General features: G+C 37.6%; 1 protein-coding gene across 1 annotated transcript; it reads right to left on the reverse strand.

The window, feature by feature from the left end:
• Nucleotides 1–1,314: 1,314 nt before the first annotated feature.
• Nucleotides 1,315–15,867, reverse strand: LOC127985692 (5-hydroxytryptamine receptor 3A-like). The gene is given in 14 exon segments (XM_052587747.1): nucleotides 1,315–3,672; nucleotides 3,712–3,735; nucleotides 3,857–4,023; nucleotides 6,985–7,195; nucleotides 7,933–8,093; nucleotides 8,401–8,570; nucleotides 8,665–8,774; nucleotides 9,364–9,408; nucleotides 9,502–9,660; nucleotides 12,823–12,986; nucleotides 13,097–13,307; nucleotides 15,046–15,203; nucleotides 15,413–15,582; nucleotides 15,699–15,867. Coding segments are annotated over 14 exon segments (2,193 nt in total). The 5' UTR covers nucleotides 15,818–15,867; the 3' UTR covers nucleotides 1,315–3,348.
• Nucleotides 15,868–16,808: the final 941 nt, after the last annotated feature.

The raw sequence follows: 16,808 nt of genomic DNA on the forward strand, positions 1-16,808 counted from the left end.
ATTAGTCTGATTCAAACTTAGCTTTATTAAAAATAAATAAATTACATAAAAGTTAAATGCATTGTGAAAATAATGTGGGTTACCATCACCTGCAGCTGTGATATTGGCAAATATCTTACCAAGTTTAAAATGACAATTTAAGAGAGTAGGGGGACAAAACAGGACAACGAGACTGAACTTGATGCAAATACATTATCCAATAAATCCGTAAGACAGTAAAGTGGAGTCACACAGGTAGTGAAGAGAACAGGTTCTGTGCCTCCACTGCCAGCTCTCATTACTATTCAGAGGGAAATAGACTGAAACAAAAGCAGTCTCTGCTTCTCTTTTATTCTGGGGGGAGACAAGCTGAGAATACAAACCTCAGTGCTTTAGAGAGTCTGCCTGTGTTCATTACATAGAGCTCTGTGTTAATACCAGGAACCATCTGAGCAAATAATGGCAATTCGCTGCTATGCTAATGCTCCCTCTGGTATCGTATCTGTCTAACACTCTGTGTGTGTGTTTGAGTTATGATCCTGTTGAATTATTGTAAACATCTGCCAGTGTAAGACTACACACATAGCGAAAGCTCAGTGTTACTGCTGCCATCTTGTGTGAGCGCCACAATTTGTGCCTGTTAGTTCATATTCAACAATTGCCTGATATAATTGAAAACAAACGTTACGTGATCACAAAGTATGAACATTTTATTAATGTATTAATTCTACATACAAATACAACACGGATAGTATACCTGAAGGATCTGTATACAATATAATACACTTTTCCATCACTAGACGTCAATTTTTGCATTTTTGGTTTCCTGATAGCACACATAGCCTACAGAGACGTCTATTTGACGTCTGTCTTCTGCTAGAGGTTTTTGTGTGTGTTTGTTCATTCATTTGTAGATGTTTCCTATCGGCTGTCAAATAGACGTTTATTAGATGCTTTAAGATGTTTATTTAGAATGTATGTAAAACTGACGTCTGTCAGATGTTTGTAAACAGCAGATGTTTTCCAGATCAAGCGATCTTTAACAGACGTGTAGACGGACGTGTGCTATCTGGGTTGGTTTTGTGTTTTCTCTTAACACATAGCAAATCTACAACGAAATTTCGCTACAAAAAGCTGTCAATAGCGTGGATGTGTTAGATGCCGCTCACAGAAGTTAAGTCAAAACAGGTTTTGTTTTAAAACGAACAGTTCATTCAGAAATTCGTACAAGCCTCCATTCTATGGAAATACAAGCAGGAAAACAGAAGACAACAAGCTCAGTGCTGCTACACAAGATATTGTCAAGCGAAGTAATGTTTAAAACCGAAAACGGTAAATGTGACTGCACCTTTACAGTGGCTAATGAAACGCTGTTTCACCCTCTGGAAATATCGTGCCTCGTATAAAGCACACAATGCTACATCAGTGTGCTGTGCTAATGAGTCTTTTAATTAGCTCTATCTCTTAAGATGAAACTGATTTATTTTAATGATCGTCTGAGAAAGACAGCAGGGTTCAGATTGTAGCCTATATTTGCTTTGCAAGGCCTTGGGAAGTTAAGAATCATTCATTAGAGAAACGCTAATACAGCTGGCACCAAAGACCGCCCGTTTTCGGCTAAGGTCACATGACCTTCTCTGCGTGAATGGCTTTTGTGAGGCGAGCAGGGGTTCCCTTCTTTGGTTGCTCTTTGACCCAGATATGATCTAATGGACAAGGGACATTTAGACAGTGCAGGACTGAAAGGTGGCCTTGGTCTTCTCAAATCCCTTCAATTGTGTTCCCAGCTAAACCGTGCCTGCGGGCGCGAGCAGGCCCAGCCACAGCCGGTGGACGACCTCCAGCAGATGAATTTGCAAAACAAGAAACAGCCTACAAATGCCACTTGAAGCCATTTGTTATGACTGTGTATGGCTTTCATGAATTACACGGCCAACTTCAGCCTGCCAACATTCCGTTCTTGGTTGATAATGAAATTCCTCTGGCACTGACATCCTATTGTGTGCGCTCCAAATGCAGACTGTATTTAATATTACAGATTCCAGTTAAACTCAGGAGCATGTTATGATGTCCCTAACATCAGCAGTGCCTTAAATACATTACATGGCCTTAGAAGCCCTCTGCTGGTCAAAGTTGAGTGCAGACATCAAAGGTCTATGGTTTTGGTGTTGTTGAATGGTAATTATGATAATATTGCATTTTTAATGATTATTTATTTACATAAAGAGTGGCATTTGGTAACTGTTGTTCCTCACAAAACATGAAGTTTTATGCCTAATTCAGGACTGTGGTGTGCTGGCGGGATGGAGAGATGTAGCCGCATTGATTGTATTGGGATCAATGCTCCCATTTACTGTCTAACTGATTTTTTTTTTCTTTAATTATGTAGGGTGTCGATGGCATTTGTCCAACCACCCCAGGCCTGCTGAGTGCATTCCCAGTGAGGTGAAAATCTTTACAATTAGTACATTTAGTGTCACAGGCAACGACTAATACTCAGCCGCCCTTGGGCTGGAAGAGAGGGAGCACAATATAGACATGGTCCAACATCTTCTCAAGACACAGGAATACAGACAGTTTACAAGAGGTTTACATTTCAACAACAGGATTGAATGTTTTTTTTCTCACAGTACCACAGATTTGATCAGGATAACAGAAGTGAAATGATATTAATTGGAACCTTAAGGATAGATTGTTGTTTCAGTGACTGCATAAAACTTCAATTATTTGATTCCAAACATTCACAAATATGGCTGAAGTAAATACACTACTGTTCAAAAATTTCAGCCTACTGACTTTTGAACAGTAGTTTATGTCAGTGTGATTAATGACATTTTTTTATTAATAATGGAATACTCCGGCACAATACACTGCTGAAGGTTTTGATATGCTGTTTCACAGTGAGTTATGTATTTCATATATGTTTAAAGCTTTGTTTGTCTGTGTTTGCTGCTTCTTTCTTTGATGTTTTTGAAACCGTTTCCATCGGCAGAGACAACCAAAATATGTCAAAAAATGTGAATTCTTCATATTTAACTAATTTATATGTTTTATGGTTGTAAAAAGAGAATATCACACGTGCAGTCGCGCTGTTGTTCTAAATATGAGAAGACTGCGATATTATAACAGTCATACATGTATTCTGTATGCTTTTCAGAGACGGCAGTTTGAAGAGCTTTCATCCGGCTAGAACAGCAGTCTACAAGTAATAACTCTTGATTTGAAAGCACATTTCTCCTCTATGGTACTCAAGTTATTCTCTTGTGAGATAACAATCAGATTACCAGCACTTAAATTACGTCAAACACTGCATTTACACTGAGCAGTGAGACCGAATTGGCGCCTTCCCTCTGTGACCCACATCTGCGGTCAGACGTTCTGCCAGACGGACCACAGTGTGCCTAAAGTGATGCTGTAGGCCAACACGGTGAGCAGGTAGACGCGGAACAGCAGGACGTCCAGCACGTACCCCACCTGAAGCCACTCTTTAGCGATCTCCCTGCTCTCATCCTTCTTCTCCATGAACTGGCGGATGGTGGTGATTTCACGCAGGATGCCGTCCATGACAGGAGACCCGCTGTCCCGCGTGGACAGCCCCAAACCCAGGGTTCTCCCAGAGTCTCTGGAGCCCTCTGAGATGTGATGGTTGCAGTGGACTGCTTAAAGAATCAAAGATCAATTTCATTTGCTAAGCTCCACCCACTTTTGAACTGTTGCTATGTTAAACTTTACAGATGAAGTGGTTGGCAGCCGTTGCTAAGGTAGGATTGGTCCGTAACATTTAAGGCGGGGCTTAGCGAAAGCGTCAGTTACCTGTGTTCATGTTGTTTTCTTTGTAGAGCGGCAGGTCAGATCCCTGCGAGAGGATCGTGCAGACCTTCCTGTTGCGAATGCAGAGCAGCACCGTGGCCTTCTCCAGCACCAGATGTTTGACCCACTGGGGCACACGAGACTGCAGATCCTGCTTGTGCACCAGCCTCACGATCAAAACAGACTCGGTCAGGCTGATGACCAGCAGCGCCATGCATACCACAAAGTACACACCTACACTCAAATACACAGACATCACATATGCATAAGTGTCTGCTCTTATTTGTGCTCTTTCTGAGCGAAACAAGAAACACAGAATTTCAATTTTCAAAATCCGTTTTGTAGTTGGTAAGATTTTTCAATGTTTTCTAAAGATTTTTTAGATATTTCCATCAAGTCTCAATCTGTTTAAACAAAATAGCCAAAACAGTAATATGGTAAAAACTATTTTGTTAATATATTTAAAATGCAATTCTTGTGATGGCAAAGCTGAATATTCAGTAGCCATTACTTCAGTCTTCAGTGTCACAAGATCCTTCAGAAACAAGAAACATTTCTGATTATTATCACTGAAAACAGTTGTGCTGCCTAATATTTTTATACCTTTTTCAGGAGTTTTTATTTTTTTTATTTTTTTTTTTGGAATAAAATACAAAAATAAAGAAAACTTGCTGTATCTATACATTAGAAAGGTGTATGTAATAACTGGTCTTATTTTATACAGCAGTAGCTAAACACACACACACACACACACACACACACACACACACATATATATATATATATATATATATATATATATATATATATATATATATATATATATACAGGTGCCTCAGTAATTTTGTAATTTAACTCAAATTGTGAAACTTATTCCGTATTCTGTATAACTATTAAATGAATCTCTAATTTTACTAAGTCTTTGGTTCTTTAAATTATGATGAATTTGGCTCACATTTAACAAAAACCCACCAATTCACGATCTCAACAAATTGCAATATGGTGACATGCCAATCAGCTTATCAACTCAAAACACCTGCAAAGGTTTCCTGAGCCTTCAAAATGGTCTTTCAGTGTGGTTCACTAGGCTACACATGGAGAAGACTGCTGATCTGACAGTTGTCCAGAAGACAATCACTGACACCCTTCACAAGGAGGGTAAGCCACAAACATTCATTGCTAAAGAAGCTGGCTGTTCACAGAGTGCTGTATCCAAGCATGTTAACAGAAAGTTGAGTGGAAGGAAAAGATGCACAACCAACCGAGAGAACCGCTGCCTTATGCGGATTGTCAAGCAAAACTTATTCAATAGTTTGAGTGAACTTCACAAGGAATGGACTGAGGCTGGTGTCGAGGCATACAGATGTGTCAAGGAATTTGGCTACAGTGATCGTGTTGTTAAGCCACTGACCGCTCCATCTCTCTGTCCTCTGCAGTGTGTTAAGCCACTCCTGAGGCGTCTTACCTCGGTTAAGGAAAAGAAGAACTGGTGTGTGCAGTGGTCCAAAGTGCTCTTTTCAGATGAGAGCAAGTTTTGTAATTCATTTGGAAACCAAGGTCCTAGAGTCTGGAGGAAGGGTGGAGAAGCTCATAGCCTAAGTTGCTTGGAGTCCAGTGTTAAGTTTCCACAGTCTGTGATTATTTGGGGTGCAATGTCATCTGCTGGTGTTGGTCCATTATGTTTTTTGAAAACCAAAGTCACTGCACCTGTTTACCAATACATCTTGGGGCACTTCATGCTTCCTTCTGCTGACTAGCTTTTTGGAGATGCTGATTTCATTTTCCAGCAGGATTTGACACATACCCACACTGCCAAAAGCACCAAAAGTTGCTTAAATGACCATGGTGTTGGTGTGCTTGACTGGCTAGCGAACTCACCAGACCTGAATCCCATAGATTCTATTATTGTCAAGAGGAAGATGAGAAACAAGAGACCAAAAAATGCAGATGAGCTGAAGGTCACTGTCAAAGAAACCTGGGCTTCCAGACCACCTCAGCAGTGCCACAAACTGATCTCCTCCATGTCACGCCGAATCGAGGCAGTAATTAAAGGAAAAGTACCAAGTATTGAGTACACGTACAGTAAATGAACATACTTTCCAGAAGGCCAACAATTCACAGTTTTTTTTTATTGGTCTTATGAAGTATTCTAATTTGTTGAGATTGTTGAGAACCAAAGACTTAAACTATTTCAGTCTGTGTGCATTGAATTTATTTGAGCATTTGAGTTTCACAATTTGAGTTGAATTACTGAAATAAATGAACTTTTCCACAACATTCTAATTTATTGAGATTCACCTGTATGTATATGTATATACGTTATATTATTATATATATTTAATAATTTTAAACACTAGATAGAAGGAAATGTTGATAGGGAAAAAAGCTGATCATCTATAAATAGTTACGTAATCAATGCCACAAATTTATTTGATTAGTGACCTAAATATAGTGTACAATTGTGTTATGTTCATAATATTTCTCTGTTATACATTTTTCAAAATCCTAAAGCATTTATTCCCAGGTTTAAATTGGATTTAAAATCCAAAATTTCCAATGTATATATTTATGTTTCTACATTAAACATTTTTAACTGTCTCAGCTTGATAATATTACTAAGTTACCCAGAGGTCAAGCATTGTTCTTTTTCTCTATTACTCTATTTACTTGAGATCTTACTGAGGATTTACTTCTCTCAATACCTTTCTTAAGAAAACAAACAGAAGAAAATGCAAACCCTCTGTAGTCTTTAGTGTGTTTGAAAGCATTAGTTTTGCAGTCGTATTTGAACTTGAAACCTCTGTAGTGATCTAGGCTGCTCACCTTATCTTTCAAATTAATCAGCGCTGTGTATTTCTGCACAAGCTTCCTCACAGCTGCGATTCCATATTGAAAATCAATAGACATGTGGATTGACTTCAGTTGAAATACTCAAGAAAGGGCTTGTTTTTTTGCCTTCTGACTGTTGCCATCAGAAGTGCAGCCAGCTTAGAGGAAACTTAACAGGATCACACTACTTGCTACAAATAACAAAAACCTCTTTATCTGAGGACATATACCTGTAATAATGTCTAAATTACACGTCACCTCTCTCACACACAATAATAATAATCTTCTGGAACTAAAGAATGAATGATTGAGTGTCTTTTTGAAATGCATCAGGTCATGTTCTATGAATCAGAAAGACCTCATTACCAATGAGAGGGGTCCCTATGGCGGTCGCTGGCAGAGTGTCAGAGACGATGATGAGAAAGACAGAATAGCCCAAGAGCAGGGTGATCTTGAAGGATACTCTCTCGCCGCTGTCTGGGGGCAAGTAGAATCCAACGATGTCCATCACCATCAGGAATACACTGGGCAACAGGAGGTTGACTGTGTAGAACAGAGGTCTGCGTCGGATCACAACCTGACAAAAAAAAGAAAGAGATGTCTTTCATAATGTTGATCTTTCTCACTTTGTTTTTATTTCATTTGGGTACTAATTCAAAACTGCTTTCTAAAAGAAATATGACCTGACATTCGGACCATGTGCATTTAGTAGTGCACTTAAATACATTATGCTGTGAAATTTTACTACTTTACTATTTTAATTCAATTTTAAATGTAATTTATTTCTGCTATGACAAGACTGAATTTTCATCAGTCTTTACTCCAGTCTTCAGTGCCACATGAGCCTCAAGAAATCATTTTAATATACAGATCTGATGCTCAAGAAAGATTTCTTATTATTAGCAATGTTACTATTTTTGTGGAAACTGATGAATTGAAAGTTCAAACGCCTTTTATTTTAAATAGAAATATTTTGTAAAAAAAAAAAATTTACTCTCACTTTTTATCATGTTTGTGGATTGTTTACACAAAAGTATTAATGTATTTTAATGCCAATAAGTGTTGGAACACATTTTCTTCTGCAACTGCAAATGTTGATGGAATATTGCCCTTCTAATACATATTGATCTATAGCTCATTTTTAATGGTTACACAACACTCAATAATAATACAAAGCTAATGCAATTATGTTTATAGTCAGTAAGACTTCTGTCTGTCCTGACTGCAAAAAGCTTTTATTTGTATCCCTGACATTTTTCATTTGTGAATGCTAATGTGTGCCATGGCTTAATTTGGCATTATTATGTTACTCACATGGAACTTCATTTCGGCATAGTAATCATCATTATCTACGCTGAACTCTTTGTATGTAGAGAGGACGTGAAGCAGCTCCCATTCTCCCTGGTTCATGAACACACTCTTGTCATTCATTACTTCCTCGGGGGTTCTCATTAGTGTGATGTTGATGTCTTTAGCTACAGGATGAGATGAGGTTAAAGGTCAGTTCATTCGGTTTTCAGGAAAAGCAATGTTGTCCTCGAATCGTTTCTGAAATGCTCAAATTCCAGGGCATCCTTATTTCTGCTGTGTGTTGTTTTTGGAAAACAACTTTATGCTTGTCTGTATTTTATTAAGCTTTCATGCTTCAGAGTTTCATAAATGATTCAAGACCGATCACATCTCTCAAAATCCTATTAGACTTGGATTCTGTGTGTAGGAGGTACATTTTGTCACTGATGACTGAATGATCTCACTCAAGGTCAATGAAATGCGTTTACTTACTTGTGTGTAGCCAGCTCTGGAAAGTCAGGCTACAGTTTTGGACATCATAAGGAAAGTTGTAGATGTTGAGGGAGCAGGCGGTCACTACCTGGATAGGCTTATAGTTGCGAACAAGCCCAGTATAGTTTACATAGACGTAAGGAATATCAGGAGACTTTCCCACATCCACACTGCAGAGGACAGAGAGATGGAGCGGTCAGAGAAAAGCTTTCAATAATTCTACCATTAACGTTTTAATTATCTCATTATGTCAAGTCTACTCACAATTCATTGATAAGAATATCTGGAACCCAGATGTTGGCAGTGGGAATGGATATCTGTTTAGCGTCATCAAATTCTTCTGGATCCCACGCAAGGAACTCGTCTATCCATTGCTTTTGAGGTAAGACAAATGTCAAGTACAAGACCTGCACACTGTAAAAACTATTCATTCTTAATAGGCTTAATTAAGTATAGCAAGTAACTGTTCTTGTTTAATATAGAGATGTACAGAAGGTCTAATAAACGAATCTTAAAGAATCCGACTATACTGCTTTTTGCTTTTATGTTTTATTAATAAGAAAATAGTCTTTTGTTTGCATAAAAAATAAATATATATAATAAAAAAAATAGTTTTGCCGTAAATTACTGATACCACTGATAGATCAGTGACTGATACACAAAAAAAGAACCGGCTCGTGTGAGTCATTTGTTCGGGAATCGATTTTTATACACAAAAAATTATCTGCTCGTAAGCGTCAAACGATTGTTTAGCGCTACAAATTGTTGCTTCACAAAATAAATAAATAAAAACAGAAGTACAGTACGTTCATTGCTCAATATTCATACAAAGAATCGACTCACAGTAATTCATTCAGTCAAACGGACTACATAATTCATAAGAGTCATTCGTTCAGAAATCGGATCTTTTGATGCTGTCAGTTATCTGATATTTAATAAATCTTGAATTTTCCACCAACATACCTGTCTGTACCAGACATAAGTCGTCAAGACCTGGTTCTTCTCATCCTGTGTGGCACAAAAATATGTACAAAAGAATGAACACAAAAAGTCTTAATCAACAGTTTACATATTTAATAGACTTTTGAGACCTCTACCCACCACATTAAGAATCGCATAAACCATTAGGTCAATAGCCACTGTTGTTGACTGCCTCCAGTCGCGCACTGGTCGAACTCCTTTCTTATATCCGGCACTTAAAAACTCATTTAGACGAACCAGAGTGGCATTGGCGAAACGCCCGGTGTTGTTGCTTAGCTTCTTCACTACACCGAGACAAAAGAATAGCCACTTATCACTTATACTTCATTCAGCTTCAGCATTAAAATGTTAGGCTGTCAGATACACATGAATGCATATTAATTAATAAATAGGAATATTGGTGGTGTCTCAAAACCTAGATAACTCTCAAATTTAGAATGCACACGATGACCAAAGTTCTAGGTTGGCGGCTCACTTTTTTTCAAGTTTTGAGACACAGCCCTTGAGTCTTAAGCTCGTTTAATGTGGCATCGTGTACAAAGTACAGCGCTTGTTCGTTTGGAAGCTCAAATTCAATTAGTTTTTCTAACCAAGATCACAAATAAAGCATAAGAAAAGATACCTGAGCAAGTCACCAGCGCACCATACATCCAAACGCAGAGAGCTGTCCAGAGTGCTGAACATTTCATTGTGCTGAGCCGTTTAGCCTCGCTCTGGGTTCTTCTCGCGGGCTTCTAGCCTGGGGCTGCTTCCTTCCAGTGATGCACCCTGAGCTCCATTAGTTATCTCTGAGTCTTCCATAAGCACTCGGATTGTGTCATTATAGCACTTAGTCCACCCTCCCTCCCTCCCTCCCTCTTCTGTGTGATCATCTCACAGTTTAGGCAGGTCAAAAGCACTTCAGCTTGTCCCAAGAGACACAACAGAGAGAATTAACTATATAAGCATGACAAGCATTATCTACTCTTGAAAAGCTAGATACAGATAGAGTTCTATTTATTCTAAAAATTGTTCTTCAAAAACGATTAATTCACAGTTATTTTGTTAACAGCATGTTCTATATGTTCTATTAGGCCTCATTATCATGTTAAAAATGCAGCATGGAGGCAATAGGTTATTCATTTGTTTAAGATTTTAAATATAACAGGATAAACAACATATACATCATCAAATGATAATACTAGTGTTTTTCCCTCTCACACTAACTCAACAGCGGACGGCGCATGAATTACAGATACCATTGACATTTCATGGGTCATATTTCACCACCAAGTTCAAGTCAATTTCCATGAGCACTTAGACTACTACATTAAACTGTGATCTAATACTTCACCCAGCCATGATGAGACTTAATTAGCCCGGCAATAGGCAGGTGATTAGATTTGTGTCAGGAAAATATTATCAGAATTTTGATGAGGAATTGAATTAGGTGTTTTTTTTTTCTGACTGAACTGGCAGCTCTGAGAAGTGATGTAATGAAAATGTACTATAATGATAGTGATGTGAAGGTGATTGTGGTTTATTTTTCGGTAAGGAAACTGGAGCTTGATATTTGATAATGTTATAGTACAGGGAGGGACAGATAAATGTACGTTCTTCATTCTAATATGTTATGTGTAATTTTTCAAAGAATACTCTGTAATCTGGCCTTTAAAATTACATTTGTTTGTGTAAACATATAGTTAAATTGATTCCGACATTTTAAATCATTTTCCATGTTTGAATTGAATAAAACCATTTTGATTACCTAGTAAATCAGTTTTACAATAGCATGATTTTTATGAACTGTTTTATTTATTCTGGACACGTGTATTTATAATAAAATATTTGTTAAAAACAAAATCTCTGCAGAACAAAATCTCAAAACAATACAACTTATTTTGGAAAGCACTATTTATTTTTGCACGTTGTTCAACAGTATAATTTATGTATCATTTATAATTTACAGTATTATTTTATTGTTGATTCCAAGTACTTGCTTTACAAATAAATGAAAAATCTAAACAGATATAGTGAAATGCAAATGCACATAAAATGTAAGTTAAAGTCACAGCGTATTAAAATTCCACATTTAGTAAAAAAAAAAAATTAATCTCCACTTGAAGATGCCATTAACAATAGAGACTATTGCCATACTGTACCTTTAAAGAATATCGACATAAAAAGCAACCTCCGTGTTTATGAATGGGGGTTTATTTCAATGAGACAGTCCCTTATCATCAAGTGCTACAGTTAAAACATAACACTTCAGAGTCATTAGTGAAAAGAAGGGAAGTATGGACGAGACAGACAATATTCAAACATAAATTTGATCATTAATTAGTTTTTCGTTATTCTATGGCAAATAATCACATACAACATGAAGGCAATTTGCGCACAACTAGTCATGATTTGAAAGTAAGAAAGTAAGTTTAATCGTGTTTTACAAATAAAGACTGCACCTATATATATCCCTTTTGGCAAACTGGGCTCATTTTATATTATAGAGTCAATCCACAGAAGAAAATCTGAACTCATGTTAATATTAGGCATCAAATGTAATTAATTATACTTTAAAACTGAAACCTCAGTTGTGAAGTCTGTCACTTTGTTTTAACTTTCTCAATCCCCTCTACTTCTGTTTTGTCCTTCTCTTCTCATTACCCCTCTTTTTCCCTCCCACCTCCTTCAGACTTTCAGGCAGAGCTCCAGACGCCCCAGAGCAGCAGTAGAGTCATGACATAGATGAACATAATTAGCAGGTACACACAGAAGAGGAGCTTGTCCACTTTCAGGCACAGTTCCACCCAGTAAGACTGTGAACTGCCCTCATTGTCCTCCTCCTGAAGGTACAGTCGGAGAGACACCACCTCCTGCAGGATCTTCTCCAGTGGAGAGTCATTGTTTGAGACTTCTGTCAGGGAGAACAGGTCTGGCTCTGGAGAGAGATCAAACTCGAAGCCTGAATCAGAAGAGAGAGAACACAATTAATATTTCTTGTGGTATTCTCGTGAATAGCAGCGGAGACTGACACGGAAGAGAAGAAGTTGTTAAATAAAGTTATTTTTTAATATATTTGCATAAAAAAACTTGCTACCTTTCTGGGCCTTGAACGTGGTCGTTGTATTGATGTCTATGCAGGGTCAGAAAGCTCTTGGATTTCATCAAAAATATCTTAATTTGTGTTCCAAAGATGTTTGCTGACACAAACTTTTTTCCATCTACATTAATGTTCTTTTATGCATAAAACTATTGGTCAATGTAAATGAATGTTTGCCTATTACTAATTTTATTTAAAAATTTTAAAATGTATTAGTATATGCTGAAATTAACAAATTAATGGACATTGTAAAAACATTGTTCCTAACTATTTTCAAAGTATAGAACGCAAAATAAATTATATTTTTCTCTCCTACCTCCAGACTGCTCCATATCATCCAGTGTCTTCATCGATGTGAAAGCGCTCTCAATAAAGCTCTGATCCATTGAGCCGTATTTGTCTAGTAAGCAAGCGGACATGGACATCTCCTTGACCTCCTTCTCACTGTAATGCAAAAGCTTCACTACAAATATGGACATTGCCAAACTCAGCACCAGCAGTGCCATGCAGACAGCGAAGAAGGCCCCTGTGGCAAAAACATCAGACATTATTGTCAGAAAGGTGAGGTTGTTGTCCATCAAGAGTGTTGTTAATAGGTGAACATTGTAATTAGTAAGACCTCTAACTGTACTATACCAATGAGGGGGGTTTTAATAGCGGTAGCAGGGATTTCATCCATTAGATTCACTCTGATTACAGTGAAACCCAAGAGAATGCTGGTCTTGAAAGTGATGCGAGTGCCACTGTTCGGAGGCAGATAGAAGCTGGTGACATCCACCACCATGAAGAAGATGCTCGGGATGAGCAGACTTACCACGTACAGCAGGGGGCGCCTGCGGATCAGCACCTACAGAGAGAGACAAAAGGCTGGAATTGAACGCCCTCTCTCTGGGTGATATTTATTCCATTACTTGCCCTCAGAGAAATGTGCTCACAGAGCAGACTGAAATGACTGTGTCTAAAGGGGAATTACATAGGGAGCTTAAGCCTTCTCCCCATTTCCTGGATTTGCTAAATCAGTCCAATTTCTCATTCTAGAGCTGAAATTGTTTTCCCACACCTCAGCTCCTCCTGAGAACCCAGACTTGATTCTCGAGCATCCTGATCAACTTTGCTGCCACGGAGCTTTTTCCTCTCGCTGCCCCTCATCTGGATCAGGACCATCCATTTCACTTTCCTTATTTAAGGCTGCTTAAGCTTCCACAGTACAACAAAGAGCAATTTCATACCGACTTAAACATGTTCCCCACCCATTTGGCCAGTGAGTAAAAACACAAATATGGATCCCTAAATGGCTTTCGGCAATGAGCCGCAGAGCAAAGGTAATCAAAGTACGCAGCCGTTTCCATGGTGTGCTCATCTCAGTGAAACAGGGTGGATTGCCCACGAGCTTTGAGCTATTGGCCCATTCCTCCCACTGAACACCACGCTCATTGATCAAATGACAGAAAGACATCTCATTATTATCATCCTTTCTGTGTGTTGTCTGCCGCTAAGCCTCATCTATTAGCTTTAGTGTGAATCCACTAACAGTCATTCAAAGGGTAGAGAAGGGTTGTGACATGTCAGACTAACGTCAATACTCTAGCTAGCATGTCTGGCCTACTGTTACGTGCCAAATGTCTCAGTCAGGGTCAAAAATGAATATTTGTCAGATTTTTTAATTCAAGTCAAATTTGCTAGTGGCGAGTTAATAAGAAATTCTTAATATATTACAAATAGGGCGGGTAGGCGATTACATTTGTAATCTAATTAATTACATGATGTGGCAATTTTCTCTATTGTTAATGGGATCTTCAAGTGGAGATTACATTTTTTTTTTACTCATTTTATATGCATTTGCATTTTACTATATCTGTTTAGAGTTTTTATTTATTTGTAAAACAAGTACTTGGAATCAACAATTAATCTAATTAATCGCACATCAAATTTGGAGAAATTACTCTGAAAAGATAATTTATAGTCATTGTTGTGCAAAGCATCAAACAGAAATTACAAAGGTTCAGCAAGAAATATTTTGTTTTAATAAAATGTATTAGATATACTCTTTTGGACCATGTGAGTAAATGATGACAGAATTGTCATTTTTGGTTGGGTTAACTATAAGTTTAATAATTTATTTTCTTAATTGTATTAATATTACTATGAAAATATGAAATCTTTCTTTAATGAAATGATACTCTAAATAATAAACTAAAACTGCCAGTAGGTGGTGGTAAATGTCTTAAATATTAATTCAGCGAGTCATTTATTAATTCATTTGATTCGTTCAAATGGCTGATTCATTCAGGAGTGAAGTAAAAGGTTGGGTGTTGAATGACATGAGGGTAAGTAATTAATAACAGTTAATTAATCCCTTTAAACCTTTTGTTTCACAGCGAGGTTGTGTTCAGATGTTATGACAAAATAAAGTCAAATATAAATATGTCAAACTCTATCCACATGCATACAGATTACATCATCGCAAACTATGTTATCACATATCTCTAATCTAAATCTGGCTGTAAAGTATAAAGATATCATGAAAGATATCAAGATATAAAGAAATCAGTCATTTGTACTGATTGAATAATATTAATTCTCACATTAAACTGAATCTGTGCGTAGACTCTGTCCTCTAGGTTCAGTGTCCAGTAGTGAGAAGGCACAGACAGCAGCTCCCATTCACCATCATTCATGAACCCTCTCGTATCATTGGCGATTTCCTCAGCAGGCCTCCACAGAACTAAATCCACTTCATTCACTGCCAGAGAAACACATCAGCAGTTCATTGTGTTATTGTTGAAGTGTTTATGTTGGCAGGTTTGTGAGGAGCTTTTATTTTAAAATATGTCAGCTTTTAAAAGATTCTAACCAGGGCTGATCAAAAACACTCAGTAATCACAGCAACTCTTATTATACGGAGGCCAGCTTGTATACAAAGCACACGCTGTGCACAAGTGAGTAATTTACCTGAGTGGAGCCAGCTGCGAAAGGTCAGAGTGCAGTTCTGCTTGTCAAAGGGAAAGGCATAAATCTCCAGGTGACAGGCTGAGACCACCTGGATGGGTTTGTAGTTTTTTACTGTTCCTGAGCAGTTGACATAAACATATGGGATGACTGGGGATTTGCCAACATCGACGCTGGAGAGATAGGGAGACATATGATGCAATGAGAGCATAACTCGGCAAAATCCATTTCCAGAACACGAAAGGAGTTTGTGATGCAGGCTGGAGAGATTCATCTATCATGGACATACAATTCACTTATGATGACATCAGGCACCCAGATGGCATCCGAGGACAGCGATATTTCAGTGATTCCATCAAACTCTTCAGGATCCCAAACAAGAAACTCATCGTTCCATATCTGAAACATTAGAGTAATGCGGTGTACTATTACCACCTAGCAGGTCCCATGAGAAAGATTCAGATCGCTCAAATATCAGATTCCATGCATTTCAAAATCAGATTATTGTGTATGTGTATTCTTTGCTGAATCTGTCTCATAAATGTAGTTTATGAAACCTGCTCATCCATCGCATTCTTATTTAAAAGGAATAAGACATGCCGTTTATGCAGGCACTCAGGTATGTATATAATGTGCAATATATACTGATATTCATTTTCTGGTCTATTGAAAATATTTAAAGTAAATATTCAGGTCAGATCAAAGGACAATAGGTTTGATTCCAAGAGGTTACAGTGCAAGAACATTTTAAAAACAGCTACCTTAAACAATCTGCATCAGGCTAATCTGAATAAAGTATGTTAGCCATGTACAATAATGCTGCTGTGTATTTTTTGTTATGAACTGTTACCACTAATTAGACAAATTAATTGATACCAACTTGGCGATACCAAATGCTGGTGGTCACTTTCTGCATCTGTCCATCCTGTGAAAAGATGTGCAAATGTACTTTATTTTACTAACAAAGAAACACACTTTAATAACTGTGCAATACATTTATTTAACAATAACAATTTATTTAACAACTTCTAACAGTTAACATGCACTGCATATAAAACAGCTTGGCATAAAAAAAAATGTCATTGTATGACCAATATTACAAGTAAAACTAATACAAGTAATCTCTCTAAATGTTAAAATGCACTCACCACATCTAGGACAGATTGGATTATAAGGTCAATGTAAACGGTAGTTGCTTTGGTCCAGTTTTGGACAGGCCGGACTCCAGAGTTATATTTGCGAAGCAGTAACCTGGTGAGTTGGTTCAGAGCAGATCTCTTTGGTTTCTCTGGAACTAATTCAGCTTGTGGAATAACTGTACAGAAATGTTAATCAGTGAAGAGCTTGCTTGACTTGGTTAAGTTAGAGTTATCAGTTCAGTTTGGCAGCATATAGAATT

This window comes from Carassius gibelio, chromosome B21 (genome assembly GCF_023724105.1).
Source record: "Carassius gibelio isolate Cgi1373 ecotype wild population from Czech Republic chromosome B21, carGib1.2-hapl.c, whole genome shotgun sequence".
In the NCBI taxonomy this organism is placed as follows: Eukaryota; Metazoa; Chordata; class Actinopteri; order Cypriniformes; family Cyprinidae; genus Carassius; species Carassius gibelio.